The 26,025-nt window shown below is 36.5% G+C and overlaps 2 protein-coding genes across 22 annotated transcripts in view; one reads left to right on the top strand and one right to left on the bottom strand.

Annotated features, from left to right (window-relative positions):
• Positions 1-686: 686 nt before the first annotated feature.
• LOC103754626 (general transcription factor IIE subunit 1) lies at positions 687-3,583 on the top strand. The gene is made up of 4 exons (XM_008920474.2): positions 687-1,155; positions 1,800-2,001; positions 2,578-2,798; positions 3,192-3,583. The coding sequence occupies exons 1-4, from the start codon at positions 690-692 to the stop codon at positions 3,581-3,583; spliced, it is 1,281 nt and encodes a 426-aa protein (XP_008918722.2). The 5' UTR covers positions 687-689.
• Positions 3,584-6,485: 2,902 nt separating this feature from the next.
• PCM1 (pericentriolar material 1) overlaps positions 6,486-26,025 on the bottom strand; it is a 39,968-nt gene continuing 20,428 nt past the window's right edge. For 8 of the 21 annotated variants that reach the window (XM_029959704.1, XM_029959706.1, XM_029959736.1 and 5 more), the window contains 22 exons: positions 25,229-25,451; positions 24,957-25,102; positions 23,803-23,993; positions 22,491-22,674; positions 21,796-22,154; positions 21,094-21,252; positions 20,223-20,279; positions 18,866-19,038; positions 18,653-18,781; positions 17,950-18,070; positions 17,501-17,638; positions 17,117-17,250; positions 15,927-16,061; positions 15,212-15,409; positions 12,877-12,936; positions 11,563-11,701; positions 10,746-10,894; positions 9,749-9,824; positions 8,488-8,738; positions 8,217-8,309; positions 7,976-8,099; positions 6,486-6,814 (listed from right to left, as the gene is read on the bottom strand). In XM_029959704.1, the coding sequence (XP_029815564.1) occupies positions 6,789-6,814; positions 7,976-8,099; positions 8,217-8,309; positions 8,488-8,738; positions 9,749-9,824; positions 10,746-10,894; positions 11,563-11,701; positions 12,877-12,936; positions 15,212-15,409; positions 15,927-16,061; positions 17,117-17,250; positions 17,501-17,638; positions 17,950-18,070; positions 18,653-18,781; positions 18,866-19,038; positions 20,223-20,279; positions 21,094-21,252; positions 21,796-22,154; positions 22,491-22,674; positions 23,803-23,993; positions 24,957-25,102; positions 25,229-25,451 (3,265 nt within the window). In that variant the 3' untranslated portion in view covers positions 6,486-6,788. The remainder of the gene's footprint in view (positions 6,815-7,975; positions 8,100-8,216; positions 8,310-8,487; positions 8,739-9,748; positions 9,825-10,745; positions 10,895-11,562; positions 11,702-12,876; positions 12,937-15,211; positions 15,410-15,926; positions 16,062-17,116; positions 17,251-17,500; positions 17,639-17,949; positions 18,071-18,652; positions 18,782-18,865; positions 19,039-20,222; positions 20,280-21,093; positions 21,253-21,795; positions 22,155-22,490; positions 22,675-23,802; positions 23,994-24,956; positions 25,103-25,228; positions 25,452-26,025) is intronic. The other 13 variants (XM_029959721.1, XM_029959767.1, XM_029959773.1 and 10 more) reach the window with 8 other exon arrangements.

Raw genomic sequence — 26,025 nt, 5'->3', positions numbered from 1 at the left:
ATTAGGAATTCGTTATGGCCAGAAGCCCTTCTTCTGTAGGGCAGAAGAGCACTAAAGAGGAAAATGCAGTATCCCAAACACGCTGTGCTGAGTGAGGGCCAGATAAGTTGGAGCATCCCGTGCCCCAGCTTTGCAAGGCCTTTGTCTGACCACAGCAGCCAGTAGAAAAATCCCTGAACAGGTGCTCAAACACTTCTTGGGGCTTTGCCACAAAGGCAGATACAGTTTTGTCTATTTTCACATGTTGTTATGAACTAAGCTAAAGATTTCTTGTCCTGAGCTTTACTTTTGAAGGCTTTACTTTTACTTTTACTGTCTGAATGTGAGTGCAAACAGATACTTCAGGCAGACCTAGACATACCAGTTAACTGTGCTGTATTCTGTAAGGAGGATTATTATGAGCTTTCTGTAACCTGTTTTCCTAGATATCTTCTGTGAATTTTTACACAAGAGGACATGAATATTTCAGGTGTCATCGTTGCACTTCAAGTTTAGGCAGTCTTTCATATCTATTGATACCTTCCCAATCCCCAGGTGCAGGTTAAGGATTTTACATTAATCTATTCAGTGAAGATTGTTGCAAAAGCATAGCACAGCAAATGAAATGCTTTATTCCTGCCTGAGAGGACTAAGAAAGGTTCACTGCAGCTCCCCCCCCTTCTGTTTGTTATACAGCACTTCTCATTCTGATGGTGGTTCAGTTCCTGATGGAGGAGCAAAACGTTATCACAGAGGTCCCAGCAGCCCTAAAGCGTCTGGCCAAGTATGTAGTGCGTGGTTTCTATGGTGTAGAGTACGCCCTGGCCCTCGATATACTGATCCACTACTCCTGTGTGAAAGAGGATGACTTGTTACAGCTGCTCAAGTACGAACGTAAACAGCTGCGTACTGTCCTCAACATGCTCAAGGCAGACAAGCTGGTGAAAATGCGTATGAGAGTTGAAACGGGGCCTAGTGGGAAGAGCACAAGGCACAATTACTATTACATCAATTACAAGGTGCTGGTGGATGTGGTAAAATACAAACTAGATCATGTGCGCCGGAAAATAGAAGCGGATGAGCGGAATTCAACTACCAGGTCCTCTTTTATATGTCCATCTTGCTCTAGCACTTACACAGACCTTGAAGTCAATCAGCTCTTTGATGCATTTACAGGTATATTACTTATATTGTTTATTTGCTGTTATCTTAGAGAATAACTTTGATAACACAAAACTGTCTCCTAGGCGAACTTTGCAATAAAAGCATGTTTGTTAGGATATGCTTCTTGTTTGCTGGTGGACAAGGGTCTGGGACACGAGAAGCTGGGATGTCAGTGGCAGAGAAAGTGCTGTACAGGCCAAATAAAAGGAAGAATAATCTTGAATATATGAGCTGGGGTTGGGAATCAGATTTCAGGCCTCTATATATAGAGTTTTAGCATATGCCTTGACTCTAAATTACTCTTTTTGAACTAAAACCAGATGCTATTTGTGCTTGCAAATGTCTTTTTTTTTTCCTTACATTAAGAACTGAGATGAGATCCAAGAATAAAAAAATAAACCTTACGATCTGATGATGGTCAATATTTAAGTAAACTTAAATTTCTCTCCTGAGACATTTCCTCTTGCATAGAAAGTGTCTGAATATCAGTTTGTTTCAAGTTTGCCTGTAAAACTGAGTTCACCTAGTTAATGTGAACAAACAAATAAAGCTGCAATGTTTTGGTACTTGTTCAGGCTGTGGACTGCTTAGCAAAGTACTGCTGATCTTTTTGCATCCTATGAACATGAGAATTTCCAATTTGCAAAATGTTGCAGAGACTTTCCACTGCACTTACTGCAACACTGAAGTAGAGGAAGATGCCTCAGCGTTTCCAAAGCACGATGCTCAAACCTTGTTAGCGAAGTTCAATGAGCAGATGGAACCTGTCTTTGTCCTGCTGCGTGAGACTGAAGATATTGTTCTGCCATATGACTTGCTGGAGCCTCAGCCAACAGAAATACCAGAATTATCAGAAAGGTATAAACATAACCCTCTAGAACTTCTGATCACTGCAAACCCCAACAACTTTCCAGTGTAAAATCTTTGAAATACTCAACTTGCAGCCTACTTTGTACTCCATTCTGCTCTGTTCTGTACAGTCTGCTGTTTAACGAAGAAGTCTGTAATATCTAAGGCATTCTAAATTATTGCTATGCATTTATAATTTTATTTTTGCTACCTTTTTTAAGTGATTTATTTTTCAGATTTCTCCTTCAACTAGTGCTTATAGCTCTTTCTGTGAGAAAGTAACATTATCAGTGTGCTTCATCTTGAGATGCACGACTGAAAAAACCTTGCAAAAATCAACGGTTCAGAACCCCTTGCCTCTGAGATGAGGTAACAGGGAATGCAAATTGTTTTAATCCAGAGCACTTGTTAGTCTGCTGACAAAACATGTTTTTGGGGTTCTTTTTGTTTGTTTGAGGTTGTTGTTTGTTGGTTTGGGGGGGGGGTTGTTGAGTTTTGTTGTTTGGTTGGGTTTTTTTTTTTTGATGGGAACTGAGGGTGTTCTTCCCTGAATTTTACCTGTTCAAAATGTGACCCTCCATTTAGCTTTGATCAGAAGCTGGGCTCAAGTGCACTGGAATCCTGCAGCTGCCCTGAAAAATGGACATACAGAAGTTCCTCTTTCAGCATTACGTACACCCAAAATGTAGTTATTGATGTCCAAGACTCAAAGCGCAAAAAGAAAAGAGAAAAAACAACTACAGAGCAACCTATGTGGTTGTCACAGAGCACCATGGAAGGAGCAACAACAGCCACCAACAACAGTGGTAAGTTTTAAGCATTAGCAAATAAATTCATCAGCCTTAGTGCATTTAAATATAGCCTTCCTATTGAAAATGTAGTGAACTTGGTTTAGAAGATAGAATAATGCTTCAATTCTGCACTAGTGGTTATCATAGTTTCTAAAAACTAGCCTTTAGACTGATTGGGGTAGTATTCCTAAAGCCAGAGGTCAGGTACCAGGTCCTGAAGCTTCTGGCTCTAACTATGCAATAACATTAGTGGTAATCCTTATAGTGGGAAGCTCTTGGAAATGTCTGTACTTTCAGTAGAATTCTAGTGTGGGTAGAAAACATCCAGAGTAGAAAAAGTCATCTGTGTAGGATGTCTGTGGTAACTGTAAGCTATTGACCCCTCTAATACTTAGTATTGTGTATTAGGAGTAAATGCTTCTAAAGAAATTGAAGAAACTGTTAAAGAAACTGTCAACAACAACGAAATCCTCAAGACTCTTCTGATCCATGAATTGAAGTCATCATCTAGCACACATCAGGCTCCTGTTGTCCAAAGCAAACTACATGAATCAGGCAGTGATAGTAGCGAGTTTGAAGAGGATGCCAAGTGCTCAAGAGGAGCAGGAATGAAAGCAGCAGGCAGCAACTCTGAACAAGAGGAACAGGAGACTCTAGGTCCTATTTTAATGGTAGCTGGACAACCACATGCATATGGTGAAGTCAGTGAAAATCCAGAGCTTGTCTCTCTTATGACAAAAGAAGAGAGAGAAGCTTATATAAAAGTAGGACAAGAAATGTTTCAGTCTGTCTTTGAGTAAATGCTACTGTGTGAATATGCACACTTGTATAGAATGGGTGAAGGCTTCTAACTCATGCTCTTTAAAGTTTACCACTGAAGGGTTAAGTTTTGTTTCAACTCTTGGCTATGCAAGATAGTAATCCTGTAGTAGGTACTACAGTTCAAAATACTAACATTGCAGCCACAGCAACCCAAAATTACTGTGTGTTTTCTGTTGTCTTAATGCTTAGACTTTGTAAGTGATGTAATTAGTTTTGGAGCATGAATCATTTTAGGGCACGTTGGGATCTGATTAAAATAACATTTCAAAAGCAGTGATGCAATCTATTGTAAGAAATCAGTTATTCCACCTTCCTCTCAAAAGTAGCAGTTACTTCCAGTAGTGAAGAGTCCAGTATGATTTGGTTTTGCTCTATACCAGTCTCGCATTACTTTGTTAAGTCACTCACTACACAACAGTAAGGGATAGATGCCACACAGCAATCTCCTTCCAAGGGAAGAGCTGTTACTGAATTGCATTAGCATTAGATGAGAACCAGCTCTGGCCTCTTCAACTTTCATCCTAAAAGTAATCATCACACTTTGTACTTGTTGCTCTACAGAACTGTCTCAAGTGATGAACTGTGCAAAGGGCATTGAGCAGTAAGATGTAACATTCACTTTGGTCCAGATCGGTACAGGAGCAAGCACTGTATTAAGCACAAGACTCTGCTTCTCCTACCTCACACTCTCCTGTGCTCTTTTTAAGCAAGAAACAAATTCTACTTGAACTGAGCTACATATGTAGTATGCCAGAAGGACTGGCATTAGAATGTAAGAGAGAGCTTAACTTTTCAACAGTTCTGCTACGTCAGTAAGGGATAATGAAAGTAGACTAGAAGAGCACAAACAAACACAGGAGGTTCCCTCTGAATATTAGGAAACACTGTACTGTAATGGTGACTGAGCACTTGCACAGGTTGCTCAGGGAGGTTGTAGTCTCTCATGGAGATATTCAAAAGCCACCTGGGTAAACATCTCTGAGTGGCCCTACCAGAGGAGGGGAGCTGGACAAGCTGACCTCCAGGGATCTCTGCTGAGGAAGTATGACCAAAGAAATACGATTTCAGTGCATTTTTGCTACACACACTATGTTGGTTTTGGCTGAGGTAATTTTCTTCACAGTAACTGGTGTTGGGCTGTGTTTTGGATTTGTGCTGAAAACAGTGTAGGTAACACAGGGATGTTTTCATTATTGCTGAGTGGGGATTACACAGAGCAAGGACTTTTCTGCTCCTCACCCCACCCCTCCACCAAGGAGGCTGGGGGTGCAAAAGGAGGTGGGAGGGGACGCAGCTTGGACAACTGACTGCCACTGACCAAAGGGATATTCCAGACCCACATGGCATCATGCTCAGCATATACATCTCAGAGAAGAAGGAGGGGGTGACATTTGGAGGGATGGCATTTGTCTTCCCAAGTCATTGTTATGCCTCATGGAGCCCTGCTCTCCTGGAGATGGCTGAACACTTGCCTGCCATTTTGCTTTGCTTGCATGCACAGCTTTTGCTTTAGCTCTTAAACCGTCTTTATTTCAACCTATGCAGTTTTTTGCTTTCACTCTTCCAATTCTCTCTCTGATCCCATTGGTGGGGGAGTAAGCAAGCAGCTGCTTGGTGCTTAGGCACTGGCTGAGATTAAACTTGCACCCTGCCAGGGCAAGAAATCAGGAATGGTGTGTGCTCATGCTCTTTCTTGATCTTAGAATTTAATGATTCACCATATAAACTAGACCTGTTTCAAACCTGCACACATAATCTTGTTCTACTTCATAAAAAATGCCCTCTTTTAGGTTTACTGAGTGATTCTTGGGCTAAACTAGTCATTAATAACTTTGATTGTTTCACATTCACAGGTTTACCTTTGCCACAATATATTTCATGTCCTCAAGTTTAAAGTCTGCACAGTACCTTTTGCTAGTAACTTTTTTGGACATGAGAAGCATGTGACCATAAGCTGCCATTTCAAAATTCACTCATAATATCTAGAGACACTCCAAACAAACTAAAAAATTAAATCACAAAAGAATTACATTCACACATATTTAGGCTTCACTGTCACTAGACTATCACCCATGGTATATAGCCATATTGTCACACTGACCTCACAAGCACCGCAAACCTGAATTAAAGATGACCAGTGCTTTTTAACTACTGTGAGAAAAGCCTTGTGTTTAAGGTAAACGGGATGTCTATAATGCAGCAGATCTGCTGAATAAGCTACTTCTAGCTCAATTTTTTGATTCAGTGTTATTAGTAACTCTGGTCTGAAAAAGTGAAGAAAGTTTTCCAATCTACTTTTCTACAATTCTAATTCCACCTTTACCATTAGACTCCATTAGTTGCTGACTGTTTTTTTAAAACATTAACTTTGTAAGGAAATTTAGGAAATTCCAATTGAAGTCAAATACTTTAGGAACAGATTCTACATCACTTTTAACTGTTACCTGTGAAAGGATACTGGCATTTTCAGACAGGCTTATTCCTCTGAACGCTGAAAGTGCAAAACAGAAAATGCAGGAAAATACCACTGGTTTCTGCAATTAACTACACACTTGGGGTATTTTAAGTTCACCTCAGATAAATGTGCTGATACAAATGAATTCCACAGGCCATGAACAGGAACTTTTTTGTTACAAACCAGCTGTACTCTAGGCTATAAAGGCAACATGTAGTTATGTACTGTGTCTACACCTCGTATTTGCAGAAGATGGAGAAACTTAGTCAGACAAGAATTTCTTGTCCCAGGAAAATGAGCAGTGTTTCTTGTAAGAGAAGTAACAAACTGCTACAAGTATGCCAACACTTAAAGTCATTTAACTTCCAGCAACAAACTCAGAAAACCAGTTTGCAAGCCAAAGGAAAATTTTGCAAAAGACAAAATTTACAGACAAGTCCAAACTTTATTTAAAACTACTATTTTGAACAATTTTAAAATTACTAAACAAGTCACAATAAAAAATAAAAAATTAAAGACAGAAAAAGAACAGTGCAGCAAAACTGAAGTGAATTCAGTTCCAGCTGTTTAAACTGCCACAGGCAGAAGTTCACATACCTATCCTAAGAGGCAGTGTGTCAAAAATTTTACATTTTTATACACTTCCAGAATTATGGGAAATTAGTGCTGATCTTCTGTATGCATTTGTATACATGGAGTTTATAAATGCAGATATCTTCAGGTTATTCTCATGCATTTTGAGTTCCAAAAGTTTCTGTAAAGTAAGAGTACACTCATCATTATCTAATAGCTACAAGACATCAAAAACAGCTCATGACCACATTTCAACTTCTAGATCCCTTGAAGTACCTTGATGAAATATTTCATCCTCACAAGCATTTTGAGCCATGGATTACTTGAACAGCTACAGCCATCCCCAAATACACAGATTAGAATGGCTTAGTGCTACCTACAAATCTGGTGTGGCATGGCATTCCCAGACAAACTACTCCCACAGCAGGCATATGCATCAGTATCCATCAAATGGGCATGCACGACTTATGCTGGCATGGCTGTGACAAGCAGAATGCTGACTGGCAGTGAATGAAATGGAAGGAAAGATGCACCTTTCTTCACACTTTGTTCTGGAAAAATCTATGCTGTGACTGCAAATGCATTAAAAAATGCGTATTTGAGGAATTGGAACTAGCTACACTAGCAGAAAACTGCTACTATGAGAATACCCATTTCATGTCTTTATATACACCCTTACTGTATTCTCCACTGGAGAATTACAAGTCTAACAATAGAACAGAAGTCTCTAATACTGCAATTTTGTCACAATATCAACATTATATTAAAAAAAAAATTCTCTGACCTGCATTACCTTTAAGTTTTTGTAGCTGCATAAATACTGTTTATTGAAAGTGACAAATTTTTATTGCTATCATACACACTGTAACTTTTTTCTACCTCATGTTATGCTTCTTACGAAAAATAATTTCCTTTTCTGGAAGAGATATTTTACTATTCTGAAAAGTCTCTTGAACTTTTCTATCACAAAAACACTGAGCAGTCTGTCAGAAAATTATACTGAGCATTATTAAATCAGATAATAACAATTAAACCCAAGCTTGCATAACATGAAACAAAAATACTACTCCACTTGACTAAGTTTCAAAACCATTACATTGTGACATGCACTTTACATATGTTAATTTTTATGACTTTATCAGCGACAGAATCTAACAGAAGTATATCAAAGAGACATGGAAGGCAAAATCCCTTCATATCAATAAAGTATTTTCAAATGCATGGTAACAAAACCCGATATTCTTTCAGCACCACAATAATTCCTTACTTCAGTGATATTTGAATTCTAGCGTTCCAGAGTGCATTCCCAATTTGCATGTAAGATTTAGAAAATAATCTTTACCAGGTTCTTTCAAAGTTTGGGCATCTCCTACTAATTCCTGATCTCGAGCTCCACCTCCATCCAGTAATTCATCAGACAAACTGTTGGTTTGTGCCTCTGTTTCCATTTTCTTCATTAAATCTGCCTTCATAACAGAGAAAGCAAATCTCAAAATTCTGGATAATTTTTTGTGCTGTCTAGATAATAAAGACATTTAGGGTGTGCACTCCTAAACAACACCCCACAAAGAGTAGCCAAATACCTCTGAATATACAGCAAGTTTGAGGGGCAAGTCTTCAACCTTCACAAAGTCATCTTCATCAGATTTTTGACTTACATTTCCAGAACCAGCTTCCTGTTAATAAAAATAGTGATATTTAAGAGAATAGTGCTATTTTGTTCTATTTTCACTTTTTGACTATTAAAGTATATCAAAAAAACAATGCCCAACAAGACTGCAAACTAGAAATAACACTGAAATAGAAAAAAGTTTCTCATGTCTCTTGGATGTATCTTAACCAAAATATACGCACATATTCATTCACTAGCACAGGGGACTCCGTGTCAGGGCTGCCAGCCATGGAGCTTTCAGAACTCGCACCGGATTTGTTTCCTGCACATGTGGTATCCAGTGTTTGTGTTTCATTTACTGGTAAAGATGAGCTTGATTCTTCTGTTTTCACAGTGGCTGCTATAAAGGATTCTGGGGTATTGATTGTTAAAGGTGGTGTATTCTCCTTGACATTGAGGTAATGAGGCACAACTGTAGCCACATCTTGTTCACCTAAAAACACAAAATTATGTTTTATCTTGGTAAAGATAGTAAAAGATTCTGAGTGTACAAAAATGCTAGATTATTATTTTCTTACAAATTATGATCCAAAGCCATAAATGAGCAATGAAAATGAATTAGTCTCTCAGATTCACTGAGAGACTGAAAGCTGACTGAAAAAAAACATGAGTTATTTGTATTCTCATACAATTAAGTATAAACAATTATCACATGAGAGTACATGACATGATTTCTGACTCAAAACAGTTAAAAAAACCCAAAACAAAACCCAGAAAAAACAATTCCCAGAACTAAATGACCTACTATAAAACATCCATTCTAAGTATCAGGAGATGTAATACAGAACAATAAATTCCTTAACACTCTGCCACACAGGATCTACTCAAATATTGCTTTTAGTCTACAAAAATAGGCCAAGAACAAACCCAGTATTTGCAACAGAAAAACACAGGAAGGGTGATGATAAAAACAGTTACATCAGAAGTAACGTGCATACCACCCAGTGGGCTTCCATCTTTTGACAGAAAATGATTTCTCAGTTCTTAGTCAGTTACAACACAGCATTACTCACAGAAAAAAACCAGATCTTTAAATCTTTAAAATACAAAGTGATTTCAACTGCTAGTAAAATGGTAGTAGCAGAAAAAGCAAATACTGGACAAATCTAAACATCAAAATACTGTAACAAATTTACTCTGCTACACTTGTATGTCAAGGGCTGCAACAATCAACTAAAATTCATGCTCACATCAAGCACCAAAACCACATCTACCTACCTCAGATTATTCCAGGTTTTCTCTTTAAAAGATTTGCTGTGTCAGTATCAACACAGACATATCTAGGCAACTGATACAGTTCCATGAAAAAGTCCAGTAAGCTCTTGCAAATTTGATCATCTTTCTCTTAATTGCACGTCTCACAGGCAATGTCCAAGATAATTCTCACAGTATGTAAATTTTTATGGAAGTGTTAGTCCCTCAGTTACTGCATACAGGGCTTACCTTTAATATTAACAGATTCTTGTTCTGATGACAAAATCTCACCACTTTTTGCCTTACTCAATTCTTGGTTTGAATTCTATTGGGGAAGGTAAAAACGAGTTACAACAAATTCTACTGATCAGCTTCATATCTTATTGGCTAATTTAGTAACTAGAAACACACTGCACACCTGCTCCATGATTTCGTCTTTTCACTAGTTTGAAACAAAGCAAGTCTCACTCTCCCTATTCATCAGCTGGTCACCAATAGTTTACAAAACCATTAACACTGACACACGTGTATTATTTGAACATTTTCTTTTCACTATAGAAGCTGCCAGGTAAACTCTTTGGTTCCACAGAAAAGATCTATTGTTTTAGCCTTTAAAGTAAAATGTTCCAGTTATGTCCTTTTCTAATGTTAATACCTGTTGAGTAAACCAAAGTTTCAAGAGATTCAGAAGTCAATCTTATTTACTGAAATATAAAGACATGACAAGTCTCCAAAACCAGGTCACACACATCCAAATATTTTAAAGACAACTAACACTGAAATGACAATAACATTTCACCATTGTTCTACAAAAAATCATCACATGATAAAGAGGAAAGACAAATCAAAGACATGCTAGAATACAGGAGTCAGTGGCTCACAACTAGAACTTGATGTCTGCAAACAGAGAAAGAACCAGTTAAAGGTTTAAAACATGATCCTTTTTTGGAAGTTTAACTTTTCATTTGCTGTTTAACCTTTTTTCTCTCTGAGAGCAGATGAAAACATTAATTTTGTCTGTGTCCACCCATCTATTTTGGCATCAGCTATACCAATAATAAATTCAGGTGAGGAATGCTACATTTTTTACGTAGCAGCTATTGGTATCATGCAATTTCTTGTATCATTCTTCTACTTTCTATAGTAAGAAAACAGTGCAACAAGAAAAACTGAGTTACATATGAATATGTACTGAAAAGCTGTGCACCAGCATAGCTTTGTTCTGCATTTACAGTTTTGGCAATACCTGTTCATTTTCAGTTGTTGTTTCACTGCTGGCTTGTAGTGATGTCTGCACATCAACAGGTCCTTCCTCAAATTCAATTTCTTCATCTTCATTCTCATCTTCTCCACTGCCATAGTTAGTCAGAGCTTGGGTTTCTGCTTTTGATAAACCTAAAGGCAAATCAATGTAAAACCACCTTCATATTGCCAAATCCCACTGGGGAATTTACTGCAATGATCAGTTTTGTTCCAAAACGTTCTTTAAAATTAAGATACAGTAATGACTTAACTTTCAAATATCCATATGCTTTACATCAGCTATATTATGAACAAACACCACTGTGTTGCTGTGATCGAAGTTATTAAACAAGTTGGTGCAAAGAATGTAAATGGTAAAGGAATCCAAGCCAGGAGTAGTTGGTGTTAGATGAAAAACAGGATAAAAAATTAATAAAAACAGGCAAGCTTAAGTAGAAGCATATTTAAAAACCCGCATTATTTAAATTAAAAACTGCATAAAATTTCAGCAGCTTTCACATCATTCAGGTTAAAGGTTTAGCTGAGACAAGATACATAACAATGAATCTGATTCTAATGTATTTTTACAGATCTACTAATTATAAAGAACAAAAGCTCCTCTAGTTGGAATGTTTAACCCTTCACATGACACTAGTAAATATAGTACTGCAAAGCTTTCACTGAATAAAGACTGACTAGAAAAGAAAATCTGTGAGAGAAGGTGTTACGCAGTAGTACTTCATGCAAATCTTGTTGTAAAATTAAGTTGCTCAAAACTACAGTGAAAGCACAGAATAATGAGCTGTAGAAACATGACTTACTTATTGCCACTGGACCACTATCACTTTCCTCATCTTCCTCTTGATCAGATGCATCAGACCTATTGCTTTCAGGAACTCCATTACCAGCACACATTTCTGAGTCCTGTACTTGTTTAACCATTTCAGTCTCATCCTTGTCCTAGGGAAACAAGGAATACTATGCAATTTCATGTTTGTTTATCTGAAGACTAAACTATGGTTTCTGCATCAAGGAGTCACCTTTAATTCTCAAAAATAAAGAAGTATCTACAGACTAAAAATCTGTTTAAGTAGTCCTTAAGGCCTTGAAATGAATACTGCAGAGCTACTCCTTAAAACAGACCATCAGAACTTCCTATGAGAGATCATGCACTGTTCAGACATAGCTATCAAGGACTTCGTAACTACTATTTCATTATCTGAAAAGGTTGAAAAAAGGTTCTTTAGATTTGTTGTTAGCAAGAAGAAAGACACACCTGCATTATTACCTTCTAGCAACTTTCCTGCTCCTTCTAAACGAGAAGTAAAAATATTCCTAACAGCAGCTTCTCACTTCTTTAGCAATAGCTACTCAGCAGTCTCCCTGCTGAATGATTTGCTAAATACACTGAATGAGAAAATTCTGCTCCTCCTATATGAACAAAGCCCTGAGTTTGGCTCCAGATCTTGAAAGGACTCTTTTACAGTAACCATGACAAATAATATACAGCTTCCCCTTCTACTTCCAGTGTGACAGAAGCTCTAAGCCCTAAGAGAAAGCACTGACTCCATGAGCATACATGCCTATCCACACACCTATGCCCATTTAGGAATGCAATCAACATTCTATTTAGTACTTTACCCATATCATTCTCTTGACTGGAGAAAGCTGAACATTCCAGCAGAAAATACAAAACTTCATACACAACCCATCTCCCCAAACAATTATATTATTGGTTTTCAAAGCAAACTTAAAAAGAAAAAGGAGAAATTCTGAGCACTATATTTAATACTCAGAGTACAGGCAGACTTGGGCTCTGAAACCTCAAATACCATGTGTCCCAACTCAGAACATCTACCTTCTCCCTTACATGGAAAGTAAAAAAAACTTATTCCATACCATTAAAAAATAAAGTGTTAATTGCTAAAAATATTTAAGCTCTCCTTAAGAAGGGAATCTGCAAGTTTCTCTGTTAGTTTGATAAAGTAAATCACTGAAAATAACAGATTAATAAATTTCTAAATACTGGGAAATAGGATCCTTACAAATACTTGATTCCTATAACAGAGAACAGTAAGACTTAGTGATCTGTGAAACTATCTGAAGAATAAAGACAGTTGAGAGCATACACATACTTTGTCCTCATCGACATCTTCAGCAGATGAACAAACATCCACCTGGAGACCTTTTTTTGCCTAGAAGAAACACAAATTATCTTCAATTCCAAACTGAAATAACTTGGAAATAGCGAACCAAACCAGGGCTTCATGAAAGCCAGGCTGAAATGCCAATCTTACCAAGAACTGCTATCTTAAAATGGCAGTAAGCCACAGGGATTTCTGTATTACACAGATGTCTTCAAAATTTCACAGTTGCAAAGCATTAAAAAACTGTGCTAGCCCTTTTTATTTAAACAATTATGTTTATATTGGGCTAATTCTACAGTCTGTGGTCGAATCATATTTAACATATACAATTAGATACATCATGGCAGGGGGTTGGAACTAGATGATCTTTAAGGTCCTTTCCAACCAAACCATTCTATGATTCTAATTCTGATCAAGACAAAAGCACTGTGCTTTTCAGCAAGCAATCTAATACTGGTTACTTTACTGGAATCAAGAGAGCCACAAAAATCACACAAGATAAAATGTGCCTGCATCGGGATTCCAGAGTTGAGGGCTGTGAGAAGACCACACAGAGATAATTGTGCAGGTCTGTACAAAGTAACCAGAACCTACCACTTCTGGCTCATCTCTGGCTCTGTCTGAAGTGCTGCCGCAGCAACGAAGTAAACATTGACCTTAAACCCGATTCCCTGTCTTCCAGGAGAGGAGAGGAAGCCTTGAACCTAAGCTGGTTCCATGTTTTCTCAAAGCAGTGTATAAACCAAATCCTTATGTAACACGGGCCCAATGAGTAACTTCAGATAAAACAAGAAGTCATGTCCAAATCTTTTTTGATTCAGCGTGTTCTTCTGGCCTCTTTCCAGGGCACTCCACAGTCTCCCTCCTACTAGGCATGCTATTGGTACATCTAAGTTAAATTATCTTGAAATATAGTTGATGGCACTCCTAAAAATACTTGTAGGACTTTATGACAGGTTCAAAAAGTATCTTCTGTTGACATTTTAAAATAAGAATGAGTTAAGGGTTTGCTTTGCTATTAGTGTTTCTAGAAGAAACCTGAAAGAACACTGAAATCATAAATACATGACCATAATCTAGTTTATTGTTTGTTCTGTAAACAGTTTATACAACTTTAAAAAAAAGCAGCTATGCTCCTAATAGAAGCAATACTAAAATTAAAAATGTAAATGGTGTGAAAACCAATCCAAACTTGCTTTTTTAGAGCAAGAATATGTCCAAAGTCCTGAATATTTCTGGAAAGTTTATGTATATTTTACACTGCAAGTCTAGAAAGTGATTCTGCATATGCCAACAAACCAACTACATGATGACTTCATAGAACTTACTCGAATTTGGTAAAGATGGTGCCAAACTAAGCTACTGCAAGGAAACCTGCAGGCATAACTGAAGAGATTATGAACTAGAACACCAAATGTGTCAAAATATTTAGCTGGGACAGTCAAACTTCTTCAGAGTAGGTAGTGCAAGGCTACATTTGGAATTTGTGCTGAAAACAGTTGATATGTTTTCTTACTGCCAAACAGCACTTGCACAGAGTCAAGGCCTTTTCTGCTCCTCACTCCACCCCACCAGCAAGGGGGCTGAAGGTGAACAGGAAGCTGGAAGGGGACACAGTCAGGACAGCTGATCACAACTGAGCCAAGGGATATTCCACACCATATGGCATCATGCTTAGTATGTAAAGTTGAGGAAGGAGCGAGTAAAGGGGGGGATGTTAAAGTGATGGCATTTCCCTTCCCAAGTCACCATTACACATGATGGAGCCCTGCTCTCCCAGAAGTGGCTGAACACCTGCCTGCTCATGGGAAGTGGTGAATGAGTTCCTTGTTTTGCTCTGCTTGTGGTCATGGCTTTTGCTTTGCTTAATAAACTATCTTTATCTCAACCCATGAGCTTTCTCCGTTTACCATTCTCATTCTCTCCCCATCCCACCAGAGGGCAGTGATTAAGAAGCTGTGTGGGGCTGAGCTGCCTACTGGGGTTAAACCAATTACTCAATGGCCCCAGATGTTAATACTATTTCAACACTTGTCTACTCCTTCCTATGTGCACATTTAACCATTAAAATATTTCCTCTGAATTATGTACCAAGTCTACACAATTAGTTATCTGTAACAGACATCAGCTATAATGCAGGACTTGTCCTTATTGATGAAAACCAGTTCATGCAATACTGTGACTACACAGTACTAATTAGTAAAATAAGTAAATAAATAAATAAATACAACATATGAAATAAGGTAATCAAACTAGTTTAGGAAATACACATATATAACAATCTCAGAAAAGCTACATTTTTAAAAAATATAATAAAACAAACCTCTTTAGCATAAGACTGTATCGCTTCAGTAGTTTCTATTTTTCGTTTACATCTCTGCTTTACAGAAATACTATTGTTGTCCAAGTCTTGCATAAGTTTAAAAAAGGCTAATTCATTAAATAACACTTCAGAGATCTCCACAAGAAGATCCTCCCCACAGTCTTTTAATTTTCTACCAGCAAATTTTGCCAGTGAATCCTGTGAAAAGAAATAATTCTTCAGTTTTTGAAACAGGCTTTCAAACTTCAAAGACTAAGTATTGTTCATATTCCCAGTAACTCAAAATTAGTTACGTATATAATAGCTTGTATTTTTTTCAAATGTTTTAGTGTCTTAAACAGATTTTAAGTGGTATCTCTAGTCACATAACACTGGGTTTAGTAAGCTCATGTTTTAAACTGCATGCTTGTAGAAAAAAAAAAAAGGAGCAAACTACTGATTTTCAGGAATTTACATAAAATATCCATGAAAAGCATCACCAGAGCTCTCCTTGAAGACAGCCACAGGCCAGGGATACACCTCTCATTATATGGCAGTGACGAAAAAGCAGTTCTGTGCATGGCAAATCTTAAATTTTGGGAAAGAAGATAACACCTCATCACTGTATCAAAGGTGAAGGAGAACTGCAGCTATGCTATTGAAGCTGTAAAATACAACTTCAGGGAAGCTGGTTAGTGTGTTGCTCATTAGCCAACAGCAGTGAAAAACTACTAACCTGAAGTATACTGCCAAGCTGCTTATGAAAGAACTTCACAAATTCTTTACTTTCATCGTTTTGTTGTGTAAGAGTCAAGACCATACGTCTTACTGATGTCAGTAATTGAGAAGAACATACTTCATCCATGTGTTCCTAAACAAGTATCACAGAATGAGCTTAGTTATCACTTCAAAAGAAAAGTTAGCCATCAACTGAAATACTGACACTAATTTATAAAAAAAATCACCTGTCCAGTGAAGGAACAGCACTCCACAAACAGGTCCTAATCCATCTCACAAAGACCATACTTCTCTAATGACTGACTGGTCATGACACAAAGCTTTATTTTTCCAATATTATATATTTTTCCAATACGAGTACATGCCATCTTATAATGTTTAGACAAACTAAGAATCTTCATATACTGTGGCTGTGTATTAAAGTGTATGCTAAGATATCTACTGTTACATGCAGCTTTAAAATTGCAAGCAAAACAGAAGTCTTCAGGCAGTGCAACTCTGGCATGGCAACAGTATTCAGTTTTTAAACCTAGTATCAACCGAGAACCTTATTACACAAAGCTAAGCTTATATACTGTGCCTACTATAAAAGGGAACAGGGAGGTGACTTAAGCATCTTAAAACTCAATCTTCTCTGCTCTTCACCTCGCAAAGATGGAACTGTGACTATTTCTCCCTCTTTAAAGCAGTACATTTCTGCTCTGTATTCACAGAAGTTGACAAGCTCTCAACAACTTTAAAGACATTTGTAAACTTAAGAAAATAATGCTAAAAATCAACAACTCAGAGCTATTCTTTAAAAATATCTTGTTACCTTATATGTAACAGTTTTAATCAGTTATCTCAGTTCTCTTTGCTGAAAGGCAGCAAATATTTCAGAACTACATTCTCAAACATTCCTATTTGCTCCAAAGCAAGCAAACTCTATTCTTTTTGATGTCAAGTCCACCAGCCCTGTGAAATCTAGAAACCTCACCATTTCTTTCTCCTACTAGAAGCTCCACAAAACCTTTCTGCGGAAGAATTCAGTTTTTACTTCATCATCAGCAAGGTCTGCAACTTAACACATACTTATTGATAGCTGTTTCTAAGATGCAAGTGATCAATTTTAAATTACATTCTTCTGTCCAGTCATGGAAATCTTTTTCCTATTCTTCTAATTCACACTATATTACAAAGAGTTCTTACCTTCAGAAAAGGAATAACCTCTTTCATAATTGCTTTTATCTGCCGGTCAAGCTGCTGAGTATCTATACGAGGACATGGAACAGCAGAAACTTCACTTGACTGTGGCACAGGCTGACATTCACTGGTACCTGGACCTCGTTTTAATTTTAAAAATAGGCACAGTTAAGACATTCAATATTACTATTAAAGAAATATCAATTTCAAAAACATATTTTCCTTTTTAAAAAATAAATTGTATTTCCTTAAGTAGGCAAATATCCTTTGAAACTTAGCTAGGTTTTCAATATAACTACAGAGGAAAGCAATTCAGCCAATTAAATGATTCTTCATAGTCAGAATAATTATTTTCTAAAACTTAAGCAAAATATGTGTATATGCGCATACCTTCTAATTTAGCAGTAGAAGCACCCTGAAAATTACTAGAGCAGCCCTCAGAGTCAAGGGTACTTTCAGCTTCAATTTTCATACGCTCATATTCCCTCATCCAAGACAAAGCTTTATCTAAGTGAATCACTGTGTTCCCTATATTTAGAATAAAAACATTTTTTAATCTATATAAAAAGTTTTCAATTGATAGACAAGTAAACAATTATAAAAATTAATTCAACGCCACAAGTTTTGAAATCTACGTATAACTGTAGTTGAGTTATAATATCTTATTACATACTGTGATCAACTCCAAGTGTTTCACAAGAAGCTAATTTATCTATATTTTGTTTTAGAAAATATGATTACACACTGAAATCAAATAACAGTGTACTACTAAAGCATAGAGAATTGCAGGCATTTTGGAAGGGAAGGAGTAACACAACACTAAATCACATCATTCTTACCAAGGTCATCAGTGGCAAAGGGTTCAAAATTTGAAGATGTAGACATAGTACTCCCATTGTCTGCATCATTTTGTTCACAATCTTGACATGTTTCTGTAGGGAAGTTCTTGCCGAAAGTTTCCTAAAAAACACCAAACAACTGAATACAAAGAAAGAATGCACCATACTCTCAGACATGTGTCAACAAGCCAGCAATTCTTTTCAGCCACATGCTGTGGTATCAAGACGTGTCACCAGGTGGTCTGACTAGAGAAGAACCTTGCTTTCAGGATATATATCCATCAGGTGATTCTACCATATCTCTTTCAAAGACTTAACTATAAAACTCATAAGAAACTGTAAGAAGGCATCAGTGATTTCTTAAATTAAAAAAAGCAAAAATTTTTGGAGAATCTTGTGATAAGTACTTGCCCCAGTTCTACGCAGAAAAGGATTTGGGCTCTTTCCGAATATCAGTTGACTATTTACATCCCCCTCCATGTTCCATTCATTCCTGACACATCATTCATTTGCAGCATCAAGAATCCTACCATATTTTATCACTTTTGCATAAAGATTCTCTTGCAACTATTTGTTTAGAAAAGTCCATACTAATTTCAGCAAATTCAATCACCAGTATGAATATTTCAGTAGACAAGCACGCGCGTAAACTGAAATACAGAAAAAGCTGCCAGTAAACCAGCTTCTGAATTTGAAAACTTACATCATCTGTAGAGGCAAGGCTTTCACTGGGAGTGAGCTCAGAGTTTGATGCCATCCATGTTGCAGAATTCAGTGATTTTGCGCACTTTCCTTTCTCATTGTTCTCTGATAAATGTCTGGTTACTATATCCTGGAAAAGGTAATAAATCTATGCTGTAAAAAGGGATCTAAGGTTTGTTGGATTCATACACAAGATCAACAATTTTGTGCATACCTGTAAAGCATACAGAGCCCTTTGCCTCAGATAATCTGTATTTAGCAGCTGAAGCTCATGGAAAAGTTCAATAAGAAAGTGGGGACGAGACTCATTTTGTGAAATAAGAGTTGCCACTTCAGAATAAATTGTGTCTCGTAAAGCTTCAAACATAGAAAGATCACTACCAGTTTCTGCAGAAAAAGAAAGGAACTTGTTAAGTCTGTGACAGGCATCCATTTGAAAGACAACTGCCTATCAGGTATGCAAGTTACAGGTACACAAATTATATCTCAATCATTGTAGACTCCATTATGTAGCTGCTTTTGTAAAGCTTACTCATGTCCTGAAGAGCAAATATTTAAACATTCTGAAATTATGCAATCTTTTATGTACAAAATATAATATAAGGCATTCATAGGAAAAATTTTCTTTATACTTCTCAACGATACCTTTAGAAAGTACTCTTTTTTATAAAAGAGAATATTGTACACACCACAATGTTGCTTTCAGAATAGGTATTCAACACTGAAAATCGAGTTTTAAGATATTTCACACAAGATAACCAAAAGTCTCAAGTTTATACAAGTAGTCCACACTTTTGCGACACAGCATTGAGAAAGCTCAAGACTGAATTCAAGAAAGCCACTCCTTGCCACACAAGCATAAATGCTACATTCTCATACGTATCTAGTATCACTCCTGAGTTCACATAAAACCTCCTACCCTTAAGCCCTATTACATAGGTATCAGAAGACAATGTATTCCTTATCTCTCCCATTCCTTTGAAAATTAGGGATTATCCTTGCATCACAACAATTATTACGTACATAATTTGGAAAGTGCTGAATGGAAGCAAAGTTAAATTTGGAAAACTCAGCTTAGTTTAACAGATGTGTATTTGTTAGTATTCAAGTTAATGAAGTTATTAGCAACACAGCAAACATTACTGTGCAATATGATTATCTGCAAATAGTTTACCAGTATTTTTAAGCAAAGGCAAGATTTTCCACCTTTGATAGAAGTCACCATAAATTGCTTCCCTCCCCCACTAATAAAACATAATAGCAGCTTTTAAACATACTAAAAATGCCTACTAAAATTAGGGTTTTTTTGTACTATCTACCTGCATATTTTCTATTTGTAATTGTTACTATCAACAAAGTGGTAAACACATTGTCCACAATGTAATTCGAAGTAGTTTGTAACAGTGCATTTCATGCAAATTACAACTAACTTCTCGTCTCGTTTATAGGGAAGGTGCCGCAATAGCACTAATCTTGAACATCTGCTAAACAGTGAGTTATAGGACCAAAGCAAAGAGAAGAAAAAAAAAAAGTAATAGGATATTGTTGAAGCTAAGCAGTGAATGCATTACCTGGCACTTCAATGCATGCATTTCTGTTAGACTGCTGCAGAATTCTCCTAGCATGCGCTGTAGGAAAGTGGGGATAGACAGTGATAAACACAAAAATGCGCACCAGAAATAAAGACAGGGTCTATACAAAACAGCAGAAGGAAGACTGCTTAGTTATCCAAACCACATCAGAGCTGCTTATTGTGAGCACTTGACCAGTAAAAGCTATTACACATACTAATAAACAGCTCTTAGTGTGGACACAGCTACGCTGGCAAAGCTGGATATTGTTCTGTGACGACTAAAATTTCTACATCGTTCAAACAAAACAAACACATTGGCAGAACCTAAAAAGACACAGGAGAGTATTTTTATGATCTAGATATAAGAAAAGCAGATGGCAAAAATGTAAGGGTTTATGTGATGTTACATGGTTGAATTTGAATTATATTTGATGGAGCTCATTTAAGCATGAGTAGAAAAAAGACATGTATGCAGTACAGGATGTAGCTTAAACACTCAACGAAGTTTCATCAGTTGTGCCCTTACCTTCCATAAAATCACCAACAACTGGGCAAGATTGGCTACATTTTTGCTTGTCTTACAGTAACAGGTTTGTTTCTAAATTACTTTTACCAAGTACTTAATCTACAGAAAACACACAAAAGCAATCAGTATCAAACTTTTTACTCACTTCTGTGTTTGAAGCATCCTTAGAAATTGAAATGGAAAATCCACATGCTAAATACACAGTACTGTTTTCTTGTCAAAATACACCACTTATTAAATAACACTAGCAACTAAGTATGGAGGTATTAATAACACTAGCAACTAAGTATGGAAGTCCTTTACTCAGAGTTCAGAAAACAATTAGACATTTAGAAAAGAGTACCTGAAGACATTTCTGTAGATCTACTGTATTTAATTATTTTTTCCAGCTGTTCCCGATTCCTTTTGCTAAACACCTTTGCATGAACCACCTCATCAGACTGCCTGCTTTTAGTGCTCTTGCAGGGTTCACACACACTAGAAGCACTTGCACTTTCATAACCTAATGGGAGGAAAAGGAAAAAATAAAAAAAAAAAGCTTACAAATGTTTTGTTACTCTTAAAAATTTGTTCATGGGCATTCTTAAAAATGCAAAACACCAATGATGTTTCCTAGCCAAAAATTTTCCTCTGTACACTGAAGCCATACAGTAGTACTAAATGCTTAGTGACTGCAACAATACAACTATACATCTTGTACTGTCCTCCTGTTCTCATTCAGTATTTTACTGAAGCATATCTTTCAGCAAACCATTCAGTTTGAACATGAAGACAATGAAGATGTAACCAGTTCCTGGTTACTCCAGATCTTCATGTATCTGCATCCATGATCCTTTCACTATCGTGATACTCTAATCAGGTATGCTTTCTGTTTACTGAAATACTAAAAAACCTTGTGTAGTTACATTATGTAAAATGAACTCATATTTCAGTAACTTATTTTCATTATTATAGGTACTATTTATGGAGAGCAAACTTTCTGGGATGTAACGATTACAATCCAAGCTGAGTTTGCAACAGTATTTAAGATTACTTTACAACCTACCAGTATTTTTAATTCTGCCTTTTAGCTGAGAAGAACTCTTCCTCTTATTCTTTGATTTGGGTGTTTTATCTTTTGATGCCAAGCTTGCTTGTGCTGATGCTTTTCTAGACCTAAATGTTTTTGTCACAGTCGTTGGGTCTACTGGATCAGGCATGCTACTAAAACTCTCCAAAGACTCTTCATCAAACTCTCTTCTCTGGCTCATATCAGACTGATTTTTGTGACCAGAAGCAACATTTTGTACTGAAACTGCAAAACCTGCTCTCAGCTGAAACTGATCATCTTTTTTCATTTCCTGGCTATCATTAAACCAAGTTGATCTTTTTTCCATTTCTTCTTCAGGTTGTCTATGACTCCTTCTGTCAGAAAGAAAAAGAAGGACAGACAGAGCTCAATATATCATAACCTAGTCTCTCAGATAGAAACAGCATGTATTACCAGGCCAATAGTTTATCCATAATGCAAGTTATCTGCCCTTGTTAATTAGGCACCAACTGAACATTGGAAAAAAAAAATCTAGAGAACCCTTTGAAGTTGCAAATTACAGAAATTCACAACTATCACTTATTTCAACCTATTATAATCCTATTACAATAAATTCCCTCCACAAATGATGAATTCCCACAAGCCCCAGAAGAGGGAGAAGAAAGGGAGGAGAAATTATTAAAGGACAACTGCACTTTGACATTAAATACCTTTGGTTTTCTGCTCCATTAGAAGAACTGCTTTCAAAAGGTTTGGGGAATGCCATATACTCAGTTTTACCAGAAGCATTATTGTCTAGAGGATGTTGTTGCTCCTGCTGATCACTGCTGTGTGGGGAAATATTGTGTGCAAAATCTCCAAAACCAGAAGGGAACACTGGATTATAGTTAATACCTACAAAGTAAACAAGAGAGTCAGAGGATCCTACCTCATTTATTTGTTATAAAAGTCCAATTCGAGACATACTGTGTGGAAACATAAAATTATGAAGCAAAAACACAGTGGGGAAGTAAGCAAGAACTGTTTTCATAATGAAAGCTCCATAAGAATCAGAATTTATCTTAAATGCAGGTTTCGAACACTACTGAATACTACAATCCCATCAGTGGAGATAAAGGTCCTTCAAGAAATCCGAGTAATGAGCTCCTATAAGTGAAAGTAAAAATAACAGTTCCAAAAAAAGTCAAAGTTCTGTCTGCCTGAATACTTCAAACACTGTCAAATTTACAAGAAAAGTCCAATGGTTCAAGTATTTATAGGGCCAAAAAAGTCACAGATTCAAAATACTTAAATTTTAACCTTGAAATCCTTATGGTATTGGCAAACTGAACATAGCTATTCTTCTGTGCAAGTTCCATATAATTTAACATATGTTCTCAAAGTAGAAAACAGACTTTAGAATCTGCAATCTACAGTCTAGCTCTATGCCTATTTCCCGGCTTCTTGAAAAGACTGAAATATATTAAGACAGTTCTGCCAACTTTGGATTATACAGTAAAATACCTACTTTTTTTCCATTTCAAATTTAACACCAAAAGTAGATTTGATAATGAGATTAGGAATACTGTATCCAAGTCAACAGTTACTTTGCAGCTCTGATGGGAACAAAAATTAGTTCACACATTCCATTTACAGGTATATAGAACAAAAATGAGTGTTGGAAGTTCTAAGAAAAACAGAAATAATTACCAGGTGCCACTTTGAAATCAGAGGGTTCACTTAGTCAGAACACTATTAAATGACTGCTGAAGGTATGTAAATGCTTCCAACATTTGAAACCTTAACTTTATGGAGTTGGTATTTTCAATTGTAAACAAATTCATATTGAGAAGGTCTTGCTTTTCATACTGAATTAAAAACATACAATTCTTCAGGAATAAATGTTAAATTTCTGCTTAAGATCATCTCAATATAAAGGAAAATTTACCGAGTTTCAGCAAGTTCACACTAAGATTTCAATTAAATGAGGGAATGGAAGTTTTTGAAATTCATATTACTTTTCAACCCTATAGTAATACTCACCTGGAGTAAAGGAAGAAAAATTAGTAAACCCTGGAACATTGATGAGGTTCACAGGTTGGGGAGGAAAGCTGAATGGACAGAAAACAGGAGATGGAGGTGGTGGTGCACTACTGCCTCTCTCCTTTCTTGATGGCTTCTCTTGACACTGTTGTTCTTGCTGGCGCATAAGATCATTTAACATTTGTTTCAGCCTTGAAAACAAGAAAAAACAACGACTTGGGAAAAAAGAAGAATGCTAAGGAAACACTGTCAATTTACACTAAAGTAATTTGAGCTTCCTATAATTTCACCTGCACCATGTAATGTATGTACAGAACTGCTCCATTCAGCTAATAAAAATAACTTCAAGAAAAAAATAACTTCTCTTTAAGCTCAAGTGACAGACAGGCACAGGATTAAAACCAACTGCTCTGTAGGAGTGGCCATGTTTACAGGTTAAACATTGTTACAAGAACAACAAAAAACTGACTACATTCTAAAGAAATAAGCATGCTGAAAAGGAAATTTCAATAGAAACAACCAAATACACAAAATATTTGCAGAACTGAAGTTAATATTACTTTAAAAAACTGTATGAGAGGACAGTTTTATACCACTTACCAAATACAAAGCAGAGATATAGAGCTTGAACTTCCATGCAACAATTAAAATGACTATTACAACTTTTTTCAAAAAAGATCATTTGTTCAGAAGGCAAAAACAGGACATCCAAATGAAACATAAGAAGCATAAATTCTAACTGACAACACCAAGAAAGGACAAAAAGCTGTTTTGCTGTCTATTACCATTAGAATCCAGAATCTTGCCAGGTAGTCCAGCAAAAACTACAGACACAAAGTGTATTCAAGGAAAGCAAGCCTAAATCAAAAAAGCCAAATAAAGCTATCATAAAAGATTTTTGGAAGAGCTGCCAACTTTTGGTTCTCTTGAAGGAGGATTACTCAAAAAGAACCTGCTCAAAGGTGTTAAAGTAGTTTTGAAAAAAAAAAAAACAACCAGAAATATTGCACACAATTTCAAAAGCTTGAAATCAACTTAAAAGTTCAAAAGTCTCATATTTAATCATTATTTGTAATCTTTTATTCACATAACCATGTTCCCTGTTACTGAAGCATTTCAAAATCCATAGTTAAGCACTAATACAGTCAACAAACCTTTGGACATTATTCTGCTGCCAAGTCAGTTGAGTGTAACACTGGTTTAATTGATGCATAATAAGATGTACTTGTGAGGATGCAACATTATGTGGCATCATACTGTATGGGCCTGTAAGCAATGTCTGTAGAAGGCAAGAGAGGGTCTGTGGAAAGAAAATACATAACAGTGACCAAAGTACCAAAACCAGAAGTCACTGCTAGGAAAGATTTAGGGAAAAAAAAAAAAAAGACAAAGTAAGAACAGCAAATCAACTGCTCTTCATATCTACCTGCTGATCCTGCATCAAAGTTTGACAAATGCTGACACTAAATTCATGCTGTTTCTTCAACTGATTGATCTGCTCTTGCCATTGTTCCTTTTCTTCCACATAAGAAAGTTCAGATATCCACCGAAGGTTCTCCTGACGCCGCATACTTATGTTTTGGTGTTGCCTGGCCTTAGACACTGGACGGTAATTCCCATCTGCTGAAAGAGGACGGCAGTTTTTCCACCTGGGTTGGAAAAAAAATGAAGAATGAGGAAAAAAATCCAACATTTCAAACAACTTCTAATGACGCGTCCATTATTCAAATTACGTTTCAGTTGTACGTCAACAAGTCACTTGGCACAAACCATTTGAGTGTGACAGTTAATCACTCCTGCCATTTTGTCAATCCCACATTACCCTAAACAAATAGAAAATAAGATCTCCCCAACTGACTGTCGCTGTCAAAACCAAAAAGCATCTATGATGTTTCTGGATTTTTTTTTTAGTATTGTCCCTTACTGCTATATAATATGAATCCAGGTAAGAACAGAAGTCACTAACATAGCACATTAACAAGTCCAGCCCCCAACTAGAAGGCCACTATCTACTGAAATTATTTTGGTATCAAAACCGGAGAGAGTATCTGAAGATATTTACATTACTTTTAACATAGCATTTTCATTTAGCCACACAAAACCTATTAAGGAAGTCAATCAGGTAAGCCAGAGTTAAAAATATTAGCAAGACTTGAAAAACAGTTTCCAAAGCTACAAAAGCCAACAATTTAAAAGGAAAAATTTCAGAGTTAGTTTAATTCT

Source organism: Manacus vitellinus, unplaced genomic scaffold (assembly GCF_001715985.3).
Source record: "Manacus vitellinus isolate BGI_N305 unplaced genomic scaffold, ASM171598v3 scaffold_0_pilon, whole genome shotgun sequence".
Taxonomy (NCBI): Eukaryota; Metazoa; Chordata; class Aves; order Passeriformes; family Pipridae; genus Manacus; species Manacus vitellinus.
The sequence above is the reverse complement of the archived record's forward strand: the minus strand, read 5'-3'. Positions and strand labels throughout refer to the sequence as shown.

Bases quoted from the DNA above. Each gene is read 5' to 3' on its own strand.
- LOC103754626 (XM_008920474.2), top strand. From the start codon at position 690: ATGGTGGTTCAGTTCCTGATGGAGGAGCAAAACGTTATCACAGAGGTC. The intron at 1,156-1,799 runs GTATATTACTTA...AAAATGTTGCAG, and splicing joins GCTCTTTGATGCATTTACAG to AGACTTTCCACTGCACTTAC. The intron at 2,002-2,577 runs GTATAAACATAA...CCCTCCATTTAG, and splicing joins ATACCAGAATTATCAGAAAG to CTTTGATCAGAAGCTGGGCT.